The sequence below is a fragment of the Solanum dulcamara genome, chromosome 8, assembly GCF_947179165.1.
Source record: "Solanum dulcamara chromosome 8, daSolDulc1.2, whole genome shotgun sequence".
Taxonomy (NCBI): domain Eukaryota; kingdom Viridiplantae; phylum Streptophyta; class Magnoliopsida; order Solanales; family Solanaceae; genus Solanum; species Solanum dulcamara.
The window spans coordinates 22924871-22942635 of NC_077244.1; the positions used below are offsets into that span (position 1 = coordinate 22924871).

Consider the following 17765-nt stretch of genomic DNA (forward strand, 5'->3'; position numbering starts at 1 on the left):
GAGCGGGGGGGGGGGGGGGAAAGAAAAAATATGGAATATGATTGAATAATTGAGTCTTGTATGCGATAAACCGGAGTAGTTAATTTTATGCACCGTAAGTCAAAATTGAGTGTCAACACTACCTTCTAACAACCTTCTAACAATACTTCGGGTTATTAACATAAAAGGAATCAGTTATTCCAATAAAATTGAACATGAGTTGTGTGCTAACTCTTGAATTTTTTGGACTTTTTACCAAATATAAACTGGTCAATTTTTGTATTTGAAAAGTGTAAAATCATGATGTGAAATTTTCAAATTTTAATGAGATGAAATCATAGTCCAAATTTTAACTTCATCTCATAATTTTAGATCATGAGATAAAATCGCATGTCCAAACACGTAGGAAGTAGATTTCATAATTTAAGAATCACACAGTCTGTATTTTCGGTTATATATTTTGTCATTTTCGTGATTTAGTACACTGCTTAGTATAAAATGTTTTTTACATTGAATTCAATGTCAATAATAGAAATATTACAATAGTTTTGGAGATTGACAATGTAAAATAGCTTAGTGAAATTGTACTCTTATAAGAGCCAGCTGGGCTTTTGGAGTGATAGTATACCAAATTAATCCAAGAGATTTATTCCTTGAAATGGTAAACAAAGACTTGACAATTTTCGGGAGATTGTTTACAGGCAGACATATATATATATATATATATATATATATATATATATATATGTTTGTGAATTGAAGAAGGTGTTTAAAACAGCGCAATCAATTCTCTGGGAGATTGTTTCTTGGTTTCCAGTTCCATTTACAGCAACAATAATTACATCAGCGTATGTGCGTCCTGCCTAAAGACCATAGTCCTGTGTCCTTCACTGCTGCCTGGAAAAAACAAAACAAAGAACTAGAAGCATTCAGCTGGTCCTCAATGAATGTTTCTTACAGTACCCTCACAATGGAAGGGTTAAAAACTATTGACAAGTCACTCGAGGACATTCTGACTTACAGGAGTTTTTACTGAGGGAAATACATTCCAAAAGCGCAGTGTCTCATCTCCTGCTCCAGTTACTATTGTCTGCGAGAGCATGTTAAATTGAATTTTTTAAGTATGGTCCTTTTTATGATAATGTGACCGATCGATCTCCTTTCTATGAGAATGTGTCAGACTTGTAATATATTATGCAATACCTGGCCATCAGGTGACATGGCAAGATATAGGACACGAAGACTATGGCCAGTTAGAGTGGCAACCTGTCACAACTTGGTTGATTTAATCAAAACACCCAAAAGCTTACAATCTATGAAAATAAATAAAGAAAACAACTTGGTTTACCTTTGACATTGATGGATACTTCCACACCATGATTTGGTTTTGGGAATACCCATGTGTGCTAACTATCTCATTTACATTTCTACTCCACGCTAGATTGCATACCTGCACGTAAATGTTGTCAAATTTCCACAAACTGGGGGGGGGGGGGGGAAGTAGGCATTGTGATTCCCCCATATACAAACCTGGCTTCCTGTATCAACATGGTTCAATTGATTGCCATTGGTTGTGTTCCAAAAGCGAATGCATCGATCAGCTGTTCCTCCTCCTGATGCCAGAAGTCCACATTGGTGAGGAGACCAGGTAATGGCCTTGACCGCGGCAGTATGCTCCGTTAGCTTCAAAACTGGTTGCTGAGATCGCTGATTCCACACTAAGAGCTGTGAATCACAATTCACCACCAACATACTTGAGCAAGTTTGTTATTGTTGTTGAATTACTTGATCAGATGTGTGATAGCTATACCTGATTGTCATTTCCCCCTGACGCAAGCTCTCTATCATCATGAGACCATTTCAACCCACAAACCTGATGATTGTGACAAAAATTATTGTCTCTTAAAGATGCTTTTGCTTTCAAGTTGTATGTTGTGAAAAATTACCTCGGACTTGTGACCGACAAATTTGCTAATAAAGTCACTTGGAACACGAACGTCATGCTGAAGGATGTTTCTGTCTCTGCTACCAGAAGATAGAATGCGTGAACTCCATGCAAGGACTCCAGTTCTTGTCTGATGTCCAGCAAATGTTCTAACCTTCTTGCATTGAGTTCCATCCCAAACCTGAAGGAGATTCAGTCCCTATGAATATTATATCTAGACAAAGCTTGACATGGATTTGTGTACAATCTGTCTACCTGAACTTGCCCAAGACTTGTACCAATTGATAAATAAGACCCCTCCCGGGTCCATTGGACTGAACAGACACTATCAGTGGGTCCTAAGTCGCACAACTTTGTCACCTATTGATAAACGCAATATTCAGTTGAGAGTATGATACAAGTAGAACAAAAGGCAAGCATTTTTCTACTCACTCTACTATTTGAGGCTGTCCATAAATAAACACAAGTTCCGAGCCCAACAGCAAGTACATTCTGTGAGGACCAATCAACTAGGTTCAAGTAGAAGTCATCTTGAAGTGATGGAGCATCCAGAACCTGCAAGCAATTTTAGGATGGAAAATCAGAAACTGTTCAACTAAACTAAAAATAATAAACCCTTGTGACATTGATACCTTGTGGGGTGTCTTGGGCACTTTCCTAGGGGGTTTAGGAGGGGTTGAAACCTCATTAGAGAGGCAAGTGTCTCTGTGCCCCAAAACCAAGGGGGAATAAGGAGAATTAGGCCCTGAATTTTCAGTTTTGAACCTCAGCATATTCTTACTGGGACTCATACTCATGGGGGAGGCACCGCCTTTAGAACCTGTAGGAGAAGAGAAAGAACTAAAATCAGCCCCAAAAAGCTCAGATTTCAATAACCTGGAGTATCCATCGTTGGTTCCTCCTCCTCCCTCCTTCACCGGAGAAGCCTTCTCCACCAGCCCAAAAGTGTGTAGTCTCGATGAAGATCTACAGGGAATGAATCTATCACTGCAAGTTGCAGATTTAGATGATGGGGATGATGACAGGTTCGATATAGTCCGAGGTGACCTGTTGGACATTGGGGATGATGCCAAATTGCTTGTTCGCTTTGAGCTGGTAGAAGAAGAAAAGGCGTCAAGCCGAAGAGAGGTTTCCGACATTGTAGATGGAAGGTTAATTCCACTCTTTCTTCTTTGTGTTGTCGATTCCATGATTGTTCTGTGTTTTTTTTTTCTTGACCTTCAATTCAATTGCTGTATATTATTGTATAGAAAAAACCTCTCTGTTGTTGAATAACAGCAAGGTTTTTTCTGCTAGGAGAAGCTCGCAGGTAACGGATAGTTTTCTGAGAAAGGAAAGAGGATTTGATGAAATATTAGGAGCTCTCAAGTCCTAACGGTTACTTTGTGTTGCCCAAGCTTCCCTTTATTTTATGTTCTCTCTCACTTGCTCTTACCAACTCTACTAGCCGTTGCTTCACTCTTTTCTCAGCTCAAACTATGCTTAATATATCTAACTTTCTCAAATATCTTTCAGAAATTAAATTTGGATTAAAGTTTCAAAATGTGGTTGATCATAACTTTTAGCAGAATATATTTTACTTTTTTATATATATAAAAAAAACATAAAACGTGACTTATATCATGAGCTCTAAAATCTATCAAAAATACTCAATCATACCAAACAAACATACTTGCTAATCCTAAATTATGCAGAATTGATATATAAAGATCTATCCGTAGGATATGAGAGACCTCATTTATTGACAAGAATTTACAAATTTAAGAAAAATTTATACAAATCAAGCAAAATAAATCAGAAGTAATAAATGGGGCCTTTTCATATAACATAAAAGTTTGGAGGGAAGTTTTAAATTAAAAATTATAAAAAAATAAAATAAAATAAAGCACCAATAATATAGCTTTGCCCCAAAACAGATTTGAAGTAGATTTTGGAATTTGAAAACTAGTCTCCCAAAAATTAGATAATTTCTATGATCCAATAATATATTTGACAAAAAAGCATTTCAAAAATATTTTCAAAATCTCTAGCCAAATCGGTTCAATAAATTACTAGTCAAAAGGTCTGCACTTCCCAGTTATAAAATATATTTTCTCTTATAATTGTAAAAATCGAATATAACAAAAGGTTGACGTAGATAAGTAAATAAGATATGCACATTACGTCTATACTTAGTTTAAAATATTTGTTTATCCAAGGAAAGGAAATAATATAATGCATAAAAATTAAAACTAACATGCTAGTTAATATAAAAACAGTAGATTTATTGAAAAGAATAAATATTAAGAAAAAGGAAAATAAAAGGGAGAGAGAAAATACCACGTGGTGATTAGCCTCAGACCTTTCTTTGAGACTTGAGAGCATCGACTTGTTATGAAAATAAAGAGATCAAAATTTCAAAATACACAAAATGACCCAATAACTTGCCATTAACAAAACAAAACAAAACAAGAAAAAAGAATAACATATGTACACAATAAAATTTGCATCGAGAAAATAATAATCAAGATCGGAAAATATCACAACAATCGTAGTGTTTGATTTCAAAATATGAGTGTTACAATCTCTATGAATCCTTTGATTTGATTTTTTAAATATAAATTCAAGGGCTCTTGAACTTAACTTTGAATTTGGTTAAACTTGATGAATTTGATCTTGACTTGTGCTTGAATTCAAGGCTTTTGGGGCTTGATCTTGAATCTTGTGGTCTTGATCTTGATTTGTGGATCTGATGCACTTTATATGGACTTGAATTTGATAAACTTAATCTAGACTTGTTCTTGAACTTGATCTTGACTCATTTTTGAATTCAAAGGCTTTTGGGCTTGTTTTGAACCTGGTGGTCTTGATCTTGAGTTGTTCTTGAACTTGAATGGTTGAGTTCTTTAATTCTTGAACTTGTAGCTTGTATACAAATCTGCGCTGTTTGATCCACGAGCTCTCTCTGTCTTCTTGTTAGAATTCGGGTGTCTTTTCTAAATTATGAGGACCCCTATTTATAGTTGTGGAATAGATAGTAAGAACAAGCTTCCCTTCGGCGAATCATATTTAAGTGACATGGCATATTGGGCTTTAGTGAAGTGGGCTTGTCATTTTGACACATGGCATGATCCTATTGACTTATTTGTTTGACTTGGCATGACACGTCACTTGACACATGATTCATAAGCATATTATATAATTTGAAGGTATTCTTATGGCGAAAAGGAATGGATATACATTTCCGCCTTAAGAAAGGTCACGACTTTAGGCGAGAATGCGTATCCATTCCTTTTCTCCATAAGAATACCTTCTAATTATATAATATCCTTATGAATCACGTATCAAGTGACGTGTCATTCCAAGTCAAACAAATAAGCCAATATGATCATGAATTTAATATAATGCAAGTTAAAGTCTTTCGCCATAAGGATATGATAAATTTATATCCACAAATCCTTTCATGGAGATCAAGGAATATAAAAAGGGATTCTAAGAAGATCAACTCCCAATCAACTTCCTAAAAGATTACTGACTCCAAGTTCTCAATTGATATAGAGGGAATCCTTGGTGTTACTTTTAGAAGTTTTGGAATTGTTATGAGGAGCAAGGACACTATGCTGGAACAACAAACACTTCAAGTGTCGTCCACATCAACTCTTGTTTTTGGGTCTTCAACTCCAAAATGATCAAATTCCTCCATAAATATTTTAGAAGGAGGAAGCAGTGTTGCTGAAAAGACCAAGAAGACTTTAGCTCTACTCGAGTGCTATAGTTCCAAAAACTCTACTACAAAGGTATGATTCAATCGGTAGATCATCTCCACATAAATCATGTAATGTGACTCCGTTGAAGATAAACTTACACAATAATCCATGCTACTCTCTTACATCCCTAATGATCATGCAAACAATGGTAACTGATGTTTCATCCATGGTGGAACAACTTGCAAATCTGGAAAAATTAGTTGAAGGATTGAAAAAGCATGTATACTACCAAGGGTCTCTAATCGATAAGTTGATGGATAGGAGAGAGGGTATCTTATATGAAGAAGTCAGTCATGCACCTGCAAAGGGTATAGATGTTCAAGAGATTGAAAATCCTATGAAGTAAGTACCGCCTGTCAAGGAGATGCCAATTACTTTTGAAGGGATGATCCCACTCGATCGATTGAAGGAGTTCATCGAAGGGACCATCAAAGATAAGTATGAAGTCTCCACCAAGTCTTCTCATATGTATGCCAAGCCATACATGCAAGAATTAATAGCTTCAAAATGTCTGTCAGTTATCAATCTCCCAAATTTCAGCAGTTTGAGGGCAAAGAAAATCCAAAGCAACATGTTGCACACTTTGTGGAGACATGCAATAATTCTTGGACCTATGAAGACTATCTTGTGAAGCAATTTGACCGCTCTCTGAAAGAAAATGCCTTTGATTGTCACACCAATCTTGAGCCCAATTCTAATGATAGTTGGGAGCAACTAGAGCATGAGTTTCTTAATCGCTTCTATAGTACAAGGCACACGGTGTGCATGGTAGAACTCACGAATACTCATCAAAGAAAGAATGAACCGGTTATAGACTTTATTAATCGATGGAGAAATGCGAGCCTAAATTGCAAAGATAGAATTAGTGAAGCTTCTGTCATAGAAATGTGTATCCAAGGTATGCACTAGGAGCTTCTTTACATCTTACAAGGAATAAAGACAAAATCTTTCGAAGATTTAGCTACTTGTACTCACAATATAGAGTTGAGCATGTCTTCAGCTGGAAAACATGTGATGTTTATCCATGATCCTCTCAAAGGAAAGGATAAGCAAAAACCAAAGAGGTGGAGAAAATGTGTGCCCATAAATGACAACAAAAAATCCCTGAATGTCAATGTGTCACTGTGAAGTTTACTACAAAGAAAATCAAGAAGCATATCGAAAGTTGACCTTGAGGGAGATGCAAGAAAAGGAATAGCCACTCATGAATTTTGACTTTTCTAAAATTTTTGATGAGTTGCTCGACCTAAGGCTCATTGAAATGCTAGAGATGAAGCGACCAGATAAAGATGGGAAAACTAATGACCCAAATTATTGCAAGTATCATAGACTTGTAAGCCACCCACATGAGAAATGTTTTGTCTTCAAGGATAAAGCTATGTGATTGGCTAATGGAAAGAAGATTGTCGATGATGAGAAGGCTATTTCTAACCAAATCTCTATCACATTCGACTCGCTTGATCCAGTCTAAATATGTATCACTAAAGAGCATTAAGAAGAGCTGCTGAAGCAAGACAAATCCCAAATTGATGAAGATAATAAAAAAGGTTGAATGCTTATGACTAGGTGAAGACGCAACAAGACAAGTCTTCATAAAGAATCATCCACGCAACCAATCAGAAGAAAGATGGTGAGGAGACTGGAGAAGCATAAATCAATCAAGTGTACAAAAAGGGAAAAGGTTGAACTGTATTTCCACCAGAAACCTCGATATCCTATGACTTTATGGGAATTCTTGCCAAGTTGTTCTGTGCAAAGACTACTCAAGAAAGTGTCAAGGCGTCATGTTTCAATGTTGAAAAAGAAGAAACAATTAGTGAAACCTCACCAAAGGTGTCTCCTGCTAACAAAAGAGAAGCAAGAGGTCAAATCTCATCTATGGTATATCCTTCACTTTCTGAAAAGCTTGTTGAACCCTCTTCCCAAGAAGTACATATGTGTGATACAAAAATCATATTTACAGATGATGATCTTCTCATTGGTGAAACACTACACAATCATCCTTTGTATATGGTGGGTCATGCGCTAGAGAAGAAGATAAATAGAATCCTGATAGAAGAATGATCTAGAGTTAACATTTTGCCTATCCACACATTGAATGAACTTGGAATCATGACTGATGAACTTAGTGAAAGTCATTTGTTGATGCAAGGATTCAATCAAGGGGGTCAGAGGTCCATAGGCTCTATCAAGTTAGAAATCCACATGGAAGATTTGTGATCAAGTGCATGGATGCATGTGATCGATGCAAAGACTTCATATAACATATTGCTTGGCAGGCGGGTAAATGAGAACAATTATCTCATCTTCTTGCTATTAATGTTTGAAGTAACTTGACGACAGAATTGAATGAAAATGGTTTCTGATGATAATCTTTTTACTGAAATCGAGTCACACTTTACCGATGTAAAATTCTATCTAAAGAGTTACGTCGTGAAGGAGGCAAAACTTAATGATGCCAAATCAACCAAGTATGATAAGCTTACAGGGAAAAGAGCTTATGTGGCTGTCGAAAAAGTCAAGGTTGACATTAAGGAGCCTTGTTCCATTTTGAATAAAGGGAAGATCATGTTCTCAATAAACAAAGTTGGCCTTTACACTCTGCTACGTTCCGACGGTGAAGAAAGAAGAAGGTCAATCATCATGCATCCAACAAATATATTTAAGGGACTAAATCTTCCTATAAAATAGGTTGATGCAATAAACTTTTCTTTGAAGATACTAAGAAAGTCGATTGCTCAAATTCAATCGCGAGATGTGGCACTTCCTATAAGATGCACAAGAGAAGGCCTTGAACCAAATGCTTACAAGTTATTTGTGAAGGTTGGATACAAACCTAATGAGCCATCAAGGTTAGGGAAAATCTCATTGAAAGATACAACCAATCAAGCACGCGAAGGCTTAGGCTATCGCCAACCGCCACCGGTTCACATCTCTATAAGAAGGGCAAGTAATAACTATATTACTGTAGAAGATGAGTCTGATGCTTCCAATAAAAGACCTTCCATCTTTAATCAACTTGGAAAATCAATCACAAGAAATTTTGTGTTTCAAAGATTAGGTCCATTGAAGAAGAATAATGACAAGCATAAGAAAAGTTATCTACGAGTGACAACGCATGCTTCACTTATGATCTAGAAGGATTTTGAAAGTTAGAATCCTTCTAGAATAATGAGATGTGTGAAACTTATGGTTTTATGTAAAGAAGAGCTAAAGACGAAGACTCACACTGTGGTTTACACCATGGAGCACGAGGATGTCACGACCCCGTATTATTTTATCCTAGACTAAGTTTGAGGACCATAAGAAAAATTAGACTGTGCTAGTTGGTATGAGTCGACCTACAACTCGTAAAGGATTCTACGGATCATAGAATGGACTCGTAGGGTCGACACTGAAAAAGAGGGAAGAATTTAGCTAAGTGTGACAGGGTCTACAAGTCACCTTAGGACTCATAAGAAAATTGATGACTGGTAGAAATGAGTCATAGAGTCATTATTTGATTTTTAAAAACTACAAGCCTCAAAACTTTTGTTACGAGTCAATAGGATGATCCATAGAAAGTCTTATCATTCATAGATGGACTTGTAGAGAAACTTTAGAGACTTAGGTTTATAGGGTTTTAAAAAAGTTGTAGGACTAGGGGTCCTTACGACCCATAGGATGTTTGACGAGTCACAAACTCCACTCATATAATGGGTCCAAATATTTTGATTTTTCTAAATGTTGGGGTGAGTTACCAATCATCGCTACATTTCGTAAGAACGTTGATGACTCGTAAGAACAACCCATAGACGACCTGAATCAGTTTTAGTGAGAGGTATTCTAGTCTTTTCCACCCTTCCAAATCAAAACCTTGACGTTTTGGGACTACTTTTAGTCCTTTTTACGCATATACACTCATTAACACTTAGATTATTTGAGAGTAAGGATTGGATAAGAGAAAGAAGCTAGGGTTCAAGAGTTCACTTCTATCTTTCAAGTTTCAATTATTCTCGAGCACTAGGTATGTAAGGCTATTCAGAACATTAGACTATGTTCATCCACGTGCCCTACATCTAATTCTATCTATTGATGAGAATGAGTTGAGTCTAACCTAGTTTCTTGAATTTCGAATAAGTTAATTCTTCTTCTAGTGAGTTTCACATAATTTTGTATTGAGATTATTATTGTATTCTATCTCTCAATTAATTGGAATTGTGGTTCATGGCTACTTTCCCATGAAACCTAACCGATTTGATAATCATGACCTTTACATACATATGTTTTAGTAAAGATAATGACTTTTATTCATTGATAAAGAAAGTGATTTGAACTAATACCATATACATATATTTTATTGAGTCTTGATGAGTCATGATTGAGTCTTGAAAAAAAGTCTAAATGATTATTGATTTGGAGTCTTGATGAGTCATGATTGAGTCTTGGAAATAAGTCTAAATGATTGGGTTAATGATTGAAATGGGATTGAGTTGATTAGAGTCCAGTATGAATAGATGAAATGATTTGCATAAATTGATTGGATTTGAGCCTTATGAGCATATTAGCTCTTGGGAGGAGTATCGAACACCAAATTGAGTTAGAGTAAATAATAATTAAATAAACTACATAGCCAGCGTAGGAAAGGATTGAATCATAAATTTGGATGTTTCCCTTTAGTCCCAAAACAAGACTAGATTTGCTTGATTGTGGATCCAAGATTGTTGATTCATCCCTTACATTAGAAAAGTATCAGACGGATGTGGTAACGATGTCCACTCATCGTACATAACTGGTTCATAGGTGGTGGTTGTCGGATATATGTGTAATACCCTGAGAGTTGAAAAGTCGAAAAATGAGGAACAAAATATAAATCCCAAGAAGAATTTAGTTTTTTGGCACCAGGTGGTCTTCACGGGACCTATTACAGGCCGTGAAGAGAACCACGTGCTGTGAAGGACAATCATGGTCCATGCCTTATCAATTAGGTTCCAGAGGTAAGTACCACGAGGGACCACCATGAGCCGTGAAACTCAATAAACTACGTAGCCATCGTAGGAGAAAATTAAATCGTAAAATTGGATGTTTCCCTTTAGTCCCAAAAGAGGACTTGGTTTGATTGATTGTAGATCCAAGATTGTTGATTTATTCGTTACCTTGGCAAAGTATAGACAGACATGGAAATGACGTTGACTCATTGTACATCACTGGCTCATAGGTGGTGGTTGTTGAATAAGAGTGTAATACCCTAGAAGTTGAAAAGTCAAAAAATGAGGAATAAAAGATAAATCCCAGGAAAAATACAGGTTTTTGGTACCAGGTGGTCTTCACGGGACCCATTATGGGCCGTGAAGAGAACTACATGTCGTGAAGGACTATCGTGATCCATGCCTTTTCAATTGTGTTCTAGAGGTGAGGACCACGAGGGACTACCACGAGCCATGGTGCTAACCACGGGCTGTTATGGCTCCCATAGGGGAAACACCTATAGGCCTTCTATTAGGGCCACTTCCACGACCCAAGTTAACGGATCGTGTTGGCCTCTACAGACCATGAAGGTCTTTATGGAGAAAGTATTGATATTTCCATGCAAACCCCAAAAATGCAAGTTCAAGGCAACCACCACGGAGTACCACCATGAACTGTGGTGCACATAACGGGCCATGGTGTGTCTCGTGGTAGGCAACCTTCTAGAACCCCTTTCAGAAAAATCTCAGGTCCATCACCACGGAGGGGACACCGGATTGTGATGACCTTAACGGTTCGTGTTAATGGTCACTCCTAAGTACCGAATTCAATTTTAATGAGGGTTATTTCAATCCTTTTCCTTTATCTCGTTAATAAATATGGATGGTTTTAAGTACTAAATTCCTAAATATTAACTACCCTAATGTCTTATAACCCTCTCATTCTCAACATAACTCCAAAACCCCCCAAAGCCTTCTCTCCCAAGTTTTCTCTCAAGGTCTTTTTCTCCCTCAAGAATTTCAAAATGGTTCTTCAAGGTCAAGCTTCAAATCACTACAATTTAGGTCTAATCAAGTTTAAGGTATGTGGGACTTCATCCACGGGTTCCTTTTACCCATAGAATCCCAAGAATTTCTTCTCAATTCTCTTATGATTTATTCAATTAAAAGCCCTAATTTCATGATTTGCATTTGGTTTCCTTAATTATGATATAATTCAATGTTATTATCCTAATTATGCATAATTCACATCATATTGCATGATTTCAAGTTAAATTTCAAGGATCCATACTATATGCTAGTTTCAAGTATGATTTATGAGATATGATCATAATTTTTAAGTTATATTCTATGAAAGTTTTATGCTATGTATTAAATATATTTTATGCAAAGAAGTTTATGATAATATTTTAATGATGTTTCAAGCAAGTTTAATGAAAGAGTGACTTGATATCCTTGAAGGTGACTTAAGACTTTAATGAATGAGTGACTTAAGATCCTAGAAAGTGACTCAAGACTCTAATTAAAGAGTGACTTAAGATCCTTAATAAAAAGGTGACTTAAGACCCTAAACATATTTTGTGGAAGGTATACACCCACATTACACAAATTACTTAATAGTGAGATATTCCTATGAAAAAGTTTATGAATTATGATTATGAAAAGTTTATGATTATTACAAGCAAATTTATGATTATGACATCATATTTATTTTATGGGATGATGTACTTGGAATCGAGTGGATTTTGAGGTAAGGTCTCAACCTAAGCCCTAGTAGCAACCACTAGTCTCATAAACTATGTTTTTACTGTAGGATTGCAAATATGGCATAGCTAGTGAATCCACATATATCACATAATGATAATAATTGGACGGATCCTACCTTGGCAAGTAGCCTCCTCCTTTCTCCATATGTGGATCATTGGATTCCATGTTATAGCTTGCATGGTCTTAATGTCAATTACGGTTAGCTCCCACATATTTAGTTTTTACGATGATTATAAGATTCTTTTGATGCACTGACCAATGAGATAAATATTCCTAATATTTTCATGTTTACTCATGTGTTTAATAATATTGGTCTTGCATCCCTGAGTTATATTGATTATATCCTATGTTTATTGATCATGAATCTTCTCACATACTTAGTGCATTTCATGTACTAACGCATACTCTTTGGCTACATTATATCATAATGTAGGATTCAACGATCATGCTCATCCTCCTGTTCGTGGCTAGAGCTTGTTATAGTTATACTTTGGTGGTAAGTCCTCATGTTTTAAGGATGTGACATTTTATTTTTATTTTGTCATTTGACTACGTCATTACTCTTATGTTGTCATGGGTGAGCTAGGAGCTTATCTTACACCCCCATCTAGTTAGTAGAGGCATATTAGATTTTGAGAGTTTATGTTGTCTGTTCTTTCCCCATTTTGAGACTATGCTTCCAAAATCTTTGATTTAGTTTTACTTTCTTTATTTACCTTATATGTTATCATGAATAGTACGCTAAGAGGCTTGGTTTGGGTCCTTCGTGGTACTAATGACCATGTCATAGCTAGGCCCTAGTTTAGGTTATGGCAAACTTGGTATCAGAGCACAAGATTCAAGTGTCTTAGAAAGTCTAACATGCTGCATCAAGTAGATTCTTGTTCATCGGTGTGAAGCACACCATATTTATGAATAGGAAGCTATAAGGCATCTTAGGAAATACTTCACTTCTTGCATGATCTCTTTGTACTATAGATTTGAACTTTAAGGTTTCCTCCTCTAATGATTTGTCTTTGCGATTACAGAATTGTGCATCCATGAAGATACCCCATCCGAAGAAATATTGAGAAAGAGGAGCTATAAGATCCAAATGCTCCTTTGAATGATCAAGTGACTAATGCAGAGTTTTGATCCACTTTCCAAATACTAGCCCAAGTCGTGACTACTCAAGTGAATCGAGGAGTAGATGCTCCTCAAGTTGTGACTACTCCAGCTTCAAGGGTTAGATACTTCACAAGGATGAAACCTCTCGAGTTTTATGGATTCAAGGTTAATAAAGATCCCCAAGACTTTGTGGTTGAGTTGTACAAAATCATGGATATTATGGGAGTATCCTCAAAGGAAAAGGCAAAATTGGCGGCCTACCAACTCAAAGGGGTCGCTCAAGTGTGGTCTAATCAATGAAAAGTCAAAAGGGTTGAGGATGGTCCCATAGGTTGGGAAAAGTTCAAGGTTGCATTTCTTGATCACTTCTTCCCACTTGATTTAAGGGAGGCAGAGGTGTTGGAATTTATCAACCTCAAGCAAGGGAACATGAATGTGAGGGAGTAGCCCTTAAGTTCACAAAATTGTCTAAGTATGCTCCATCCTTGGTAGCCGACTCTCGTACCCGAATGAGCAAGTTTATTTTGGGAGTGTCGAACTTGGTTATGAAAGAGTGTCGAACTGCCATGCTCATCAAGGAGATGGACATCTCTAGCCTCAGGACCTATACCAAGCAAATTTAAGGAGAAAAGCTTGAGGAGAGGAATGCAAGGGAGTTCAAGAGAGCTCATTTTAAAGGTGGGTTTTTTCATAACAAGTCTGGTAGTGGTAATGATCGTTCCCGACAAGGCCAAAGGTTTCAAGGCCAAGGTTCTACACAAGATTCGGGTCAAAGGTTTGATAAAGATAGGGTCTCAAACCCTAAGTCACAAGGTGGTGTTAGTGGATCTACTCTTCCTAAGTGTACCAAATGTGGAAGAAATCATGGAGGTAAATGTTTGGTTGGAACGGGTGCATGCTTTGGATATGGTAAGATGGGGCACATGATTTTTGAATGTCCTAATAAGGGAAAGGAAGGGCATTCTAAAGGTTAACCTACTTAAGATGGACAAGTTCCATAAGGTGGCGGGCCATGTCAAAATAGGTTTTATACCCTTCAAGCTAGGCAAGAAGTTGAGGAGTCTTCCGATGTGGTCATGAGTTTGTTGCAAGTCTTTGACTTTGATGTTTATGCATTATTAGATCCGAGTGATACTTTATCATTTGTTAGTCCTTATCTTTCTATGAGATTCATTATTAGTCCCGAGATCTTGCTAGAGGCTTTTTCGTTCTATACACTGGTTGGTGATTCAATTGTGGCTAAAAGAGTCTATAGAAATTGTCCAGTTTCAGTTTTTCATAAAGTCACCTCCGTCGATCTAGTAGAACTTGATATTACCGATTTTGATGTTATTCTTGGTATGGATTGACTTCATGCATGTTATGCCTCTATGTGTTATAGAACCCGTGTGGTTAAGTTTCAGTCTCCTAATGATCCAGTTCTAGAATGGAAAGGTAGTAATTTCATGTTTAAGGGTAAATTTATCTCATGTTTTAAAGCTCAGAAAATGATTTCCAAAGGTTGCATATATCATCTAGTTTGGTTTAGGGATACTAACTCCGAATATCCTACTCTTGAGTCAGTTTCAGTTGTAAATGAGTTTCCGATAGTTTTACCCGATCATCTTCCAAGTATTTCTCTAGAAAGGGAAATAGAATTCGGTATCAATCTCTTTTCCGATACTCAGCCTATCTCTATTCCTCTTTACCGCATGGCCTCGATAGAATTGAAAGAATTAAAGGATCAATTGAATAATTTGTTAGACAAGGGCTTTTATCAGACCAAGTATCTCTCCATAGGGTGCTCCGATTCTATTTGTCAAAAAGAAAGATGGTTTTCTCCGTATGTGTATTGATTATCAACTATTGAACAAGGTTACAAATGAGAATAAATATCCCATCCCAAGGATTGATGACTTATTTGATCAACTTCAACGAGCAAGCTACTTTTCAAAGATTGATATTCGATCAAGCTATCATCAACTCCGAGTAAGGGAATGTGATATTTCAAAGATGGCTTTTAGAACACAAGATGGTCACTTTGAATTCTTAGTTATGTCTTTTAGACTAACGAATTCCCCCACCGCTTTTGTGGATTTGATGAATAGGATTTTCAAGCAATACTTGGATATGTTTGTGATTGTCTTCATTGATGATATTTTAGTATATTCTAGAAGCAAGAAAGAGCATGTAGATCATTTAAGGATTGTGTTGCAAATTTTCAAGGACTATCGGTTGTATGTGAAATTTAGTAACTGTGAATTTTAGCTAAGATCAGTTGCGTTTCTTGGTCACATTATCTCCGATGAAGGAATTATGGTTGATCCAAAGAAGACCGAATTAAAAATTGGCCAAGACTGTTGAATCCTTCTGATATTCAAAGTTTCTTAGGTATAGCCGGTTATTATAGATGGTTAGTGGAAGGTTTCTTTTCAATTGCATCATCACCCTTGACTACTTTAACTCAAAAGAAGGTGAAATTCCAATGGTCCGAAGTATGTGAGAAAAGCTTCCAAGAGTTAAAGGATAAGCTTATCTCCGCTCTGGTGTTGACTTTATCAAATGGTTTCGATGGGTTCATTGTGTATTCTGATGCTTCATGAGTTGGTCTTGGTTGTATTCTAACATGAAATGGTAAGATAACTTATACTTCAAGGCAACTCAATGCACATGAGAAGAATTACCCGACTCACAAGAGGTATGTAAAGCTATTCCTTCTTTTGGCATGTTTTGGTATAAGTATGTAAAGCCTATCTGTTCTTTCTTTTGGGTATGTCTTAGATCTAAGTGACAAGTGATAGGTGTATGAAGCTTGGGGTAACTCTATTCATGAGCTCTGAACATGGTTCATGATTCATAATTCGTGTTCACAGTTGAATGTTAAGACTCTTAAAGTAGTTAAGCTTCCATTCCTCAAGTATTCTATATACTGAGAAGTAGTGTATGTAAAGTTATTCTTCCTCTCCTTTGGCATGACCTAGATGTAAGTATTGTGTATATGAAGTTTGAAGTTATTCCACTCTTAAAACTCTGAGGGTGAGTTAAGACTCTTATTCACTTCCTACTGATTAGAACTCTTGTAACAAGTTGAGTCATTACTTTTTCAAGTCTTCCATGTGATAGGAAGTGGTGCATGTAAAGCTTGTCTTTTCCTACTTCTAGAAAGATGGGACGATAGGTACTATAGAACATGGATTTGGAGATAGCTCCATTTATAGATTCTGGACGTAACTCATAACTTGTACCCACTTTTGAATGATAAGGACCTGGAAGTAGTTGAACTACGACCCTTAAGCCTCTTATAGGTTGAATAGTGTTGGGATGTGTAAGCTCCTATACCTAGGGGCTCTTAAACATGCTTTATGATGATATCTAAGGGATGTTTGATATGTTACAGAGGTCTGCGTGCACGTATATGCATTATGTAATCTATGGATCGAGCCGAACGTACCTCGACACATTTTGCTATGTAAGGATCGGGTTATACGTTCCACGACAGATTATGCATTATACGGATTGGGCCATCGTACCTCGGCATTATTATGCATTATACGGATCGGGCCATCGTACCTTAGCATCATCATGTAATATATGGATCGGGCCATCGTACCTCAGCATTATCATGTAATATATGGATTGGGCCGTCGTACCTCGGCATTATCATGTGACATATAGATCGGGCCGTCGTTCCTCGGCATGTGCTTGATGTATACATGAATCGGGTTTTACGTACCATAGTGCTAATAATATGCATATGCCTATCATGATAGATGATATGTTTGTAACACCGAGTCCCCGAGCGGGCCGAATATGGTACGTGATAATGGTATACATGACTTTATTTTATGAGATGCAGGTACAGTACCCTTTTAAATGCTATACTTGGTTTCCTGCATTCCTGTTTTAGTTGTTATCTCAGTTATGTATGCTTACATACTCAGTACATGTATCATACTGACCCCCCCTTTCTTTGGGGGGTTGCGTTTCATGCCCGCAGGTACAGATGTTCATTTTGGAGATCCGCCAACTTAGGATTTCTGCTCAGCTATATTGGAAGTGTTCTACTATTTCGGAGCCTAGCTTTTGGGTATTGGTCCTATGATGTATATATTTGTTTATGCAGGGGTACGACAGGGGCTCTGTCCCGCCATATATTGTCATTCCTATTCTTAGAGGTCTGTAGACATATGTGTGTAGGTTGTTTAGGAGTTTATTTCGGTTATGCATATGCGATATGTTGTAATAGCTATTATGTTGTGGAAGCCTTGTCATCTAGCTTTCCCTTTCATGACATGA

General features: G+C 36.9%; 1 protein-coding gene across 1 annotated transcript; it reads right to left on the reverse strand.

The window, feature by feature from the left end:
* Window positions 1-710: 710 nt before the first annotated feature.
* On the reverse strand, window positions 711-3351 carry LOC129899351 (protein FIZZY-RELATED 3). Its single transcript, XM_055974291.1, has 10 exons — window positions 2557-3351; window positions 2357-2479; window positions 2180-2284; window positions 1926-2105; window positions 1790-1852; window positions 1510-1704; window positions 1328-1429; window positions 1183-1245; window positions 1001-1069; window positions 711-876 (listed from the first exon to the last, which is right to left on the reverse strand). Exons 1-10 carry the CDS (start codon window positions 3112-3114, stop codon window positions 823-825), a joined length of 1512 nt encoding a protein of 503 aa, XP_055830266.1. The 5' UTR covers window positions 3115-3351; the 3' UTR covers window positions 711-822.
* Window positions 3352-17765: the final 14414 nt, after the last annotated feature.